The sequence below is a fragment of the Aspergillus nomiae genome (genome assembly GCF_001204775.2).
Source record: "Aspergillus nomiae NRRL 13137 chromosome Unknown contig00207, whole genome shotgun sequence".
Taxonomy (NCBI): Eukaryota; Fungi; Ascomycota; class Eurotiomycetes; order Eurotiales; family Aspergillaceae; genus Aspergillus; species Aspergillus nomiae.
This window is the reverse complement of record NW_015378262.1, coordinates 39185-47930: the sequence shown is the minus strand read 5'-3', so window position 1 is coordinate 47930 and position 8746 is coordinate 39185. Positions and strand designations below refer to the sequence as shown.

At 49.9% G+C, this 8746-nt stretch overlaps 4 protein-coding genes across 4 annotated transcripts; 2 read left to right on the top strand and 2 right to left on the bottom strand.

The window, feature by feature from the left end:
- Positions 1 to 627: 627 nt before the first annotated feature.
- Positions 628 to 3259, bottom strand: ANOM_006916 (putative C6 transcription factor; the record flags this gene model as incomplete). Its single annotated transcript, XM_015552172.1, has 5 exons — positions 628 to 705; positions 754 to 840; positions 904 to 1208; positions 1265 to 2549; positions 2615 to 3259. 5 exons carry the CDS (start codon positions 3257 to 3259, stop codon positions 628 to 630), a joined length of 2400 nt encoding a protein of 799 aa, XP_015405381.1.
- Positions 3260 to 4363: 1104 nt separating this feature from the next.
- Positions 4364 to 5282, top strand: ANOM_006915 (sucrase/ferredoxin-like domain-containing protein; the record flags this gene model as incomplete). The annotated part of the gene is made up of 2 exons (XM_015552171.1): positions 4364 to 4651; positions 4707 to 5282. The coding sequence occupies 2 exons, from the start codon at positions 4364 to 4366 to the stop codon at positions 5280 to 5282; spliced, it is 864 nt and encodes a 287-aa protein (XP_015405372.1).
- Positions 5283 to 5698: 416 nt separating this feature from the next.
- sld2 lies at positions 5699 to 7365 on the top strand (the record flags this gene model as incomplete). The annotated part of the gene is made up of 2 exons (XM_015552170.1): positions 5699 to 5840; positions 5924 to 7365. The coding sequence occupies 2 exons, from the start codon at positions 5699 to 5701 to the stop codon at positions 7363 to 7365; spliced, it is 1584 nt and encodes a 527-aa protein (XP_015405373.1).
- Positions 7366 to 7536: 171 nt separating this feature from the next.
- On the bottom strand, positions 7537 to 8736 carry ANOM_006913 (RING finger domain protein; the record flags this gene model as incomplete). The annotated part of the gene is made up of 2 exons (XM_015552169.1): positions 7537 to 8396; positions 8448 to 8736. The coding sequence occupies 2 exons, from the start codon at positions 8734 to 8736 to the stop codon at positions 7537 to 7539; spliced, it is 1149 nt and encodes a 382-aa protein (XP_015405369.1).
- Between the last annotated feature and the right edge of the window lie 10 nt (positions 8737 to 8746).

Genomic DNA, 8746 nt, shown 5'->3' with positions numbered 1-8746 from the left:
TCGAGTGTAGTCACGCGGGATCATGATATAGTTGGACAGTAGAAATAGTCCAAGAAGCTTAGGACACGAGCGTATTAAAGGAGATTCAGTATATTGGTGAGCTTTACTTATTATATCAACAGGCACTGGGCAAATAGGAGTTTGTAGGTTGAGATTGAGTGACCAGAATCATTTCTTCGCTGAGACAAAATTACTGGCAAGGTATTAGCTGGTCCAGTCACCATTCGTATTCGCAAACAATTTAAACTGGCCGTTATATTATGCCAGATGGTGCAGATAGGTTGTCATACATTTGTACATCGTAAAATATCAGTACAGTTGCGCCCACAGCTCCCCTCCACGGATAGGTATAGTATGGATGAGGTTTGCCGCAAAAGGTACACTAATGGATAAGATGGATTAAGGTAGGTTAGGTTTACAAGCGTCTTGTTAGTATATTGTCTTTTTTCGATAGACGAAGTGTCACATCATAGCCATGTAACTTGCACTAGCTTCTGTCGGGTAGGTTGTCATTTAAGAATATGACGCAGACTAGTTGCTAGCTTGATTCCAATCACTAGCGATTGCATTAGAGCTTGTGTGTACCAAGGTTGATCGCTGATCTTCTCAACCGGTATCTCGTGTATATTAATATCCTTCAAATGTGATGCCTGTAAGATCCCCCCAGTCAAATGCATCAAGAAAAGGATCCAGCTCTCCAGATTGCTGTATTATATTAGCAAAGTCCATTCGAGCGATGGCTGTCTATCTTACCGTGATGCCAAAGTTCGTTGGTTGTAGCATATTCATATTAGGAACGAAAGGCTGTGCCATGCCAGAGCTCGGGTTCAAAACTGGGACCTATACAAAATACTGAATGTTAGAGACTCTGCTAATGAGCAATAGAAGCGGCAGATTACTGACCTGAGTAGTTTTGAAACCTCCCATACCCAATTCTCCTAGATGATCGCAATTGGCATGTCGCGTGAAAAGCGTTTGGGCGAAGAATATGACTCGGTCCACAACCTCCTGTTTGTACACAGTCGCTTGCGCCGGCCATAATCTTGCCTTCACTAAATCTAAGATGGTTGACATGAAGAAGTACTCCTTGGCGCCTTTCACCACAAGGAGGAGTTGTGTTTCCAGACAAGTCAACGTCATCTCCGCTAGCGTGATCAAGGACTCTGGCAACCCGGGAAGTGTCTGGGGTAAAGACGTCCGGGAAGATGCTGTTGTACTTTTAGCCTAGTTCTATGCACATGCTGCATTTTTCGCAGAAACATACCTTGACTGTTGGTACTGGCGTGGAGTAATTGACACACCGAGCAATAGGCCTGCACGGTCCAATCACCCAAGATGGAGAGGGATAGCTGTCTGGAGGTTTCATGTAGCTGTCTTTGCGTAGACAAAATCATGGTAGCCACTTCGAGGCGAGTCCGAGCTGATGGCGCAAAGAGGGTTTCCTGTGGAGCTTCGATGGCGAATGGCGTGTGGATTGATAAAAGGCTATGGCAGATCTTAGTCTGAAGGAGGGATCTTATCAGAATAACTTTGTGCTGCGTTTGTAAATCTTCCTCTTCCGACACCGTCCAGGAGGGGATTTGTGAGAGATATCTATTCAACTCCCAATCCAGATGAAGGATTTCATCATAGGAACAGCTTATTCGCGGCGAATGCATCAGCTTACACGCCTTCAGCCGCAAGGGAAGGGACTGTATCAAAACTGATTGGAATGAGCAGCCAGTTATCTCACTTAGGGGTCTCTCCGCCGGGAGCTCTTCGCTGGTCTCCTGTAGTTCATTATCGTTTAGGTTGAGTGCTGGGGCCGTATCATAATCTCCGTATTGCAAAGCAGGCGGCATCCCTCGCTCGAGTGACACCTCTAGATCCAGCTCGACAATTGTGGTCCAAATCCGCCGGCGCATCTCCTTGTTGAACGGGGAGATCTTGGTGTACCGGCTGGGATCCCGGTGGTACCCTGCCAGCATAGCTTGCTTGATCAGTGTCCCGGTGTCAAGCCAAGCCTTGCTGCGCTTCATCCCATGCGCGTTCTTCGCCACGAGTAGGAGGATATAAAGCCGAAACGCCATGATGTCCGGCCGCTTGATGTGGGAGTTCTCAATCCACCTCTCGGCGTGGAGGACCCACTCTATCGCCGTGTAGCAAGTCAAGTCGGATTCATTATCGTTTTTCAGTTGCAGTGTATCAAAATCTGCCAGATTCCAGGCACAAGCCAGAACCAGCAGAAGTTGTACTACGAAGTGCGGGGATACAAAATCCGGGGTATCCCGTTGTGCCCAGAACTCATCGAGCTCCTTGAGAAAGGACGGGACATGTAGGATACGGTGAGTCGCTTCGAAATAGGTCAGATACAGCACGACCAAGTCATCCACGACCCGGCGAGACGGGAGCATCTGGGTGAGTGACAAAGTCGTGGGTTCTGGGAAGGGCGTATTGAGAGGCTTCCGCTTCCAGAGGCCTCTCTTCACCCTCGCCAGGTCAGGTCGCAGCGCGGATAATTGCGGGCTGGCGACTCGTATCTCCTCCGCAAACGATTTAATATCAGGAAACTAGAGTTCTCGTTAATCGTGATGCAGGAACGCTACGTGGTGCATGCGATTGCAGGATGACAAACCTGAGCGATCAGATTGGCGAAGATCCCCGACCCATTGAAGCGGGTCTTGGTTTCTTTCCCTCGCATCATGATTCTGGGAGATATGCCCAACTGTTGCGAGGGAGACAATGAATCTTCGTCGTCCCCGTGGTGGTGCGATGGCGCTGCATGATGATTGACACCGGGATGTTTCGAACGGTGCAGCAGCTCGGTATTCACGTAGGGCTCCTGGTTGACAGCGGCCTTCGGGGCGCCCAGGACGGTCTCCAGGAAACGGTCCCGTTTCTCTAGGGCGGGACGCGTATCCGAAGATGTCTGTTGAGACCGAGTAAAAGAGCTTAACGCCGAGTCCGGGGTAGGGTGCGTCCGAGCAAGATGTGCGGCTTGAGAGATCGTATTAGTGCCAGTGGGACCGCGCTCGGAGAAAGCGGGCGTAACAACCGTATTGGGTTGTTGCCAAAGGAATTCTTTCTCATAGGTGCAATCGACGGCCATTTTGCTGCTCTCACAACGGCTACACATGGGAAGCTTTCTATCACAGCGGAGCTTTCTGCTACGGCACTGCACGCAAGCCATCGTCCGTCGGCGCCTTTTGCGCACCCGATGCTCCGGTTGAGGCTCCGGGTCCGGAACCCCTAGCGGTGGTGGTGGTGGGACGTCCGTCATGATCGCGAGACTTGTAGGACGGTTGACAACGGCGCGAATCGTTGGAAGGTGGACATCTTAGTCCTTTTGCTCCCAGTTGTCTTTGCCCGCTGCTTTTGCTGGGGTTCTTGGCCAGACTAAGTCGCGGCCGTACATTTCGGTTCCGTCGGAGATCTTTGTGTTTGATAAGCAAATTCCACTGGCGGGCTTACGTGTTTGTTGGCCCACCCGGGCATCATATCCGTTTCAGGCAAAGTCCATCGGATATTACCATATATATTCAAGCTTGGTACTGAATCCATTGTTTTATTTTTATCTGTCGACTTATGTATTTGAATCTTTTTTTTAGTTTTTAGTTTTTATTTTTGTGTGGCCTGATTAGGCTCCGACATTACAGATCTGAAGATCGACAAGACGTGTAACTGAAACCCTGGTGCCTGAAAAGCGGCAAGATAAAGACGAAGAAAAGAAAAAAAAAGGCTTGAAAAGGTTAAGCTCAAGTGGGGTCTACTTGTCCCATTCAGGAGCCGCAGATTCCCCATTTGGCATCGGGAGTACTCAGTATGCTGTACCTTTCTACCTCCATACATATGTATCCTGTTGAATGTGTACCGGACCCTGACTGCTTCTAAGAATACTCTAGCTCTACCTTACGTATATATATCCCTCCATTGCGGCTGTGCCCGTATCGACTCCACCATGAGAATTCCCCAGAAGCAACCAAAAATAGTTCCCTATTCTGAACCCTAATCAAAAGCAGGAGTTTGTATACAAATTGAAGGTCGAAGGTCTAGATTGTCAATCAGCACGATTACCGTGCATTACAACTACTACTTGACTAACATTCCGAGAGAGTATCAGCGTAGAAGAATTGTAGTCCTCGTTAAATATACATGACCTCATCAAGGCAGCCATGTAATATACCCTATACCTGTCATGTAAAAGCCTTCGGAGATAATGCTCGGGGCTCGGGGGTGACGCATGTCCGAGCCAGTATATAGCTTGGAATTAGGTCTCGAGATGGATCACACCAAAAGGTCGGTCAATACGTTAAATCAGCTTCTCAATACATTCTGAGGTTCATCTTGTATCCAGAAATCGCCAAGAAAGCAGGTAAATAAAAATATGTTGCGGTCACTCCTCTCGCTCGGCAGCCGCAGCGACTATATCTTCCCCACGGTAGATCCAAAACAGGATGGACCGAACTGCAAACTAGATTGTGCCGATTGTACGGTGCACTTCCCGTCAAAGGTGAAGGTCGAGAACTCCCGAGTCCTCTACGGACACATCAAAGAGTTTCACACGCACGTCTTGGTCGCCACTGGCAAATCAGACTGGACGGAGAGGGTCGAGAATGAAAAGGGAAGCTTAATGGAAGCTTTCGACAGCAGTTCCAACAAATCCAAGCATGGGGTGTGTGCATCCACCATGAACTCCACTTTTTCTTGATACGATCTAACAAAACTAGCGGATTATGGTCTCGGCATCGAATCTCAGGAACCCGAACCATGAGGCAGATGACAATTATCGGACTACGCAAGGGACGACCGTGCTGCTTCTACCTTCATTCACCTTCGTCGATTCGGTAACTACTGGCGACGTTAGAGAGGTGGTTGACTGCTTCATTGATGCCCCCAAAGGACAACCACTTGATTCCCGATTGCCTTCTCGACCATGCCAATACGATTATGTGGTCCTTCTCTGCTCTCATAGACGGCGAGATGCGCGATGTGGAATTACTGCCCCGCTAATTAAGAAGGAATTGGAGCGACATCTGCGACCCCACGGGTTGTATCGTGATGCGTCTGATGAGCGACCGGGTGGTGTGGGAATCTTCTTTGTCTCCCACGTGGGCGGCCACAAATTTTCAGCCAATGTTCTGATCTACCGAAAACAGGCAGAGCAAATGATTTGGCTAGCAAGAGTCAAGCCAGAACATTGTGAAGGGGTTGTCAACTATACAATCTTGCAGGGGAAGGTTGTTCACCCCGAGTCTCAGTTAAGAGGGGGGTTTGACAGGCAGCGGGGATTGACGAGTTGGTAGTAATAGCAGATCATATTGTTCTGCTTGGGTGCGAATATAGCAGTATAAAATTATAATAATGGGATAGATAAATTGATAATGATAATGATGGTATAGATGTCAAGCGAGGTTCCCGAAACAACTGCAGAAACCCAAAACACGTTACGTCATAAAACCGCGTTAATTGATTTCGCGCACGCGACAAAAAAGGAACCAACGGCGGGACTCCGATTAGGAAGGAAAATGAATAAATGCGGACTGGCCGCATTGGCTTTCCATATGCAGTCCTGGCACGACCACGACTTACCACCGTTACCATCGGTCCCTTTACTACAATAACAAATATTGAACTTGAACAGCATTTTTGTATAATTTGTCCAGTATAATCTGTCCACTATCCTCACCCTTCTCTTTAAATCCTTCTACGACATGCGATAATGGCGAGTGTCGAGGTTTCCGATATTGCGGCGCAGTCAGCGCAACTCCGTGCAGAACTAAAGGACTGGGAAAGAGCTTTCGCCGCGGCAAATGAGGGAAGAAAAGCGGACCGGAGCGATATCAAGCAAGCGCCCGAGATTGGTGTGTAACGAAATTACCTAGTCACCGTGCAACTCGCTTCCACTCTGTTAGCGTCATGAGCTAACTTTCCCTGTCTGTGCCAGCGGCCAAGTATAAGGAATACTCTCGATTGAAATCGCTGGAGAAATCAGTTCGATACGAGAAGAAACACAATCCCAATTCGGTTAACTTGCAAGAGCGCCCCAAGAAACGCAAGCATGCATCACCCCCTGGATCCCATGAGGCCCGCCTTGAATCCACGCCTCGCAAGGCGGCCAAAGGACTCTTCACGACCCCCTCCAAGCAGCGTGGGCATCCATCGGAAGTTGACCCCTATGATTCTCCGTCAGCCCTGCGCAGGCTGTTCAGCCCATCGACGCATCAACAGTCGTCACCATTGAAGACAGCCATTGGACCCACTCCTCAAAGAGATGGAAAGGCACTCGGTCTTTTCGACCTACTATCCGAATCGGGCGGAAGTACAGCGACCCCAACGGCGGCAAGGCTGGCCAGTGTACGTGGAGCGGCGGCGCAGACCCCATCGAAAAGAAGGACACTGGATACCATTGCGGAGGAAGAGGAAGAGGAAGAGGAAGACAGTCCACGAGGTGACCGGACACCTGCTTCCGCAAGCAAGAGTTATATGCTTTCAGCTTTATTTGCGACACCGACAACATGGCGTTACGCTACCATGATGGACAACCGGAACGATGCGATTCGCCGTGAACCTTCGCCTCAGCCGAGCGCTAACGACCCTGGCCGAGGAGCGCCGGAGTCAGAGACTCCAGCATTCTTGCGACGATCCAACTCGGCACGCTACGCTGCGTCAAATCCCACGGGCGAAGGCCTGAGCCCAATCAATGTACGAAAAAGACCCCAGTTTGTAGGCAAAGGACTCTCTGCCTTAGTGCAAGGACTACGAGATATGGAAGAAGAACGTCTGGAGGATGAGTTAGACGTACTCCGCGAGATAGAGGCAGAACAAGCCGGCCTAAATGCGGAAGCGATTGATAGTCAGACTGCCGACCAGGATCCGGGACCAACGTTTAAGAAGAAAGGGCAAAAGCGAACGACACGCAGGGTTCGCATGAAGCCGGTGGTGTTCAAGCCAAAACGTGAGTCACAGTTACCAGTGTCAGATGATGAAGATGTTACCGATAATGTGGATGATGAGCTGGCGGCGGTGCCAGAAACGCAGCAGCCAGGTGCCACTGGCGACGAGACCCATGATGTTCCAGATGCTGCTTCGCTGCATTCAATATCAGAGGCGGAGCTTGATTCTGGTTCTGATTCCGATTACGAGGAGCAATCTAAGCCCCCCGCTAGAAGCAAAAGTTTTTCGGAAAGGATAAGGGATGCCATCGGGGCTGTAGAGCCGCCACCAACAGAGAAACGGGAGAAACCTCAGCCTCAAGTGAAAGAGAGACAAACCAAGCCTCGCGAGAGGAAGGTTAATCCCGAGGCGCATGCAAATTACCGGTCACTGAAGCTTAGAAATAAGAACTCGAAAGGCAGAGGCGCAGGGCGCTTCGGTAGGAGACGATAAGGAACAAATGCCTAGTGAACACCAGCATCATTTATGAGAAACGACTACAGCATATTCAGAGATACCACATTAGAAATAATATACAGTTTTATTCTATATAACCTCTTTACATGCCACGTGATTCGTAACTTCATCAAACCTGTATAGAATGCTTTATGCGTGGCATAACCGTCAATCTGGGACATAGCGGTCCCGTGCGTATTGTATTCTTCGCGCTTGGGCTACGGCATCACGAGATCTTTCCCGATGTTGTGGTCTACGAGAGGGCGATGGTCTTGAAACCCTCCCATGAACAACGCGGTCATTATTCCTGTATACCGGAGACGTTGTACGATCGGACAGCTGAGGTCCTGGACAAGATCTAAATGAAGCCGTCCTCCTGTTCGGATCATCATACTGAACATTGCGGTCCCAGTCCGATAGTGATGTATAGGGGCTTCGAAGCCATGCCTGCAACTCATGCAAGAACAAGCGTGCATTATCTCGGCCAAGGAAATCCTGCAAGAGAGACTCCGCTTGCCCAGCGCTGCCTTTGATGTCAACGGTACGGAGAATGGCAATAATGTACTCCAACAAGAATTCGGCATTGCTTCCTCGGCGGCTTTCGAGTCTTGCTTGTCCCGGACGAGCCACTGAACTCTGGCTCGAGCCTGCGTCTGTGCGGTGTAGAAAGTCGAAAACTTGCAGTTCCCTCCGTATCCAAGTACGAGCACGTGAAACAAGCGCCTCGTCATTTTGGACCTTTCCCGGCGTCAGTTCTTGGTATTGTGAAAGGCGATTCGATCCGACCCTCAGGGAATAAAGCTGGTGGCGATAGACATGTTGTCGTCGGCTCACCTCGTCATCACGCGAAAGCGGAATTTGCCGTTGAACATGAGGCCGGGGGCGGCGCGCACGACGGTGAACACAATTTGGACGGGATATGGACGTGGTATGGGTTGGGAGAGCTTCTGAAGGAGCTTCCAATCGATGGAGCTTCGGGCCTTCGGGGCTATCTAGCTCATATTCTACCGCGGAAACGTCACTCTTGCCTGGACTCTAAATTAGAAAAGAACCTTGCAATTCCCTAAGGAGGATCATACAAAGCGGACAAATCCGACGGTTTTCTAGCCAGCTTAGAAGGCACAGAAAGTCGTAATTCGCATGCCTGCAGGGAACCGCAACGGCAGGTTCTGAGATCAGTTCCAGACAAATGACGCACGGGTTGGCCACGCTGCCATCCGCATCCTCCTGCGCTACCTCCTCCAGCGTTTTCTGCATGATTTCCTGCTGCAGGCCGACATTATCTGGTGACTGATGGGCCTCTGATGGGCCCGCGAGCGTAGTTTTCTCCCAGTTGTTGTTCATGGAGGTTCTCCAAGGGCGGTCCATCGTGGCAGTC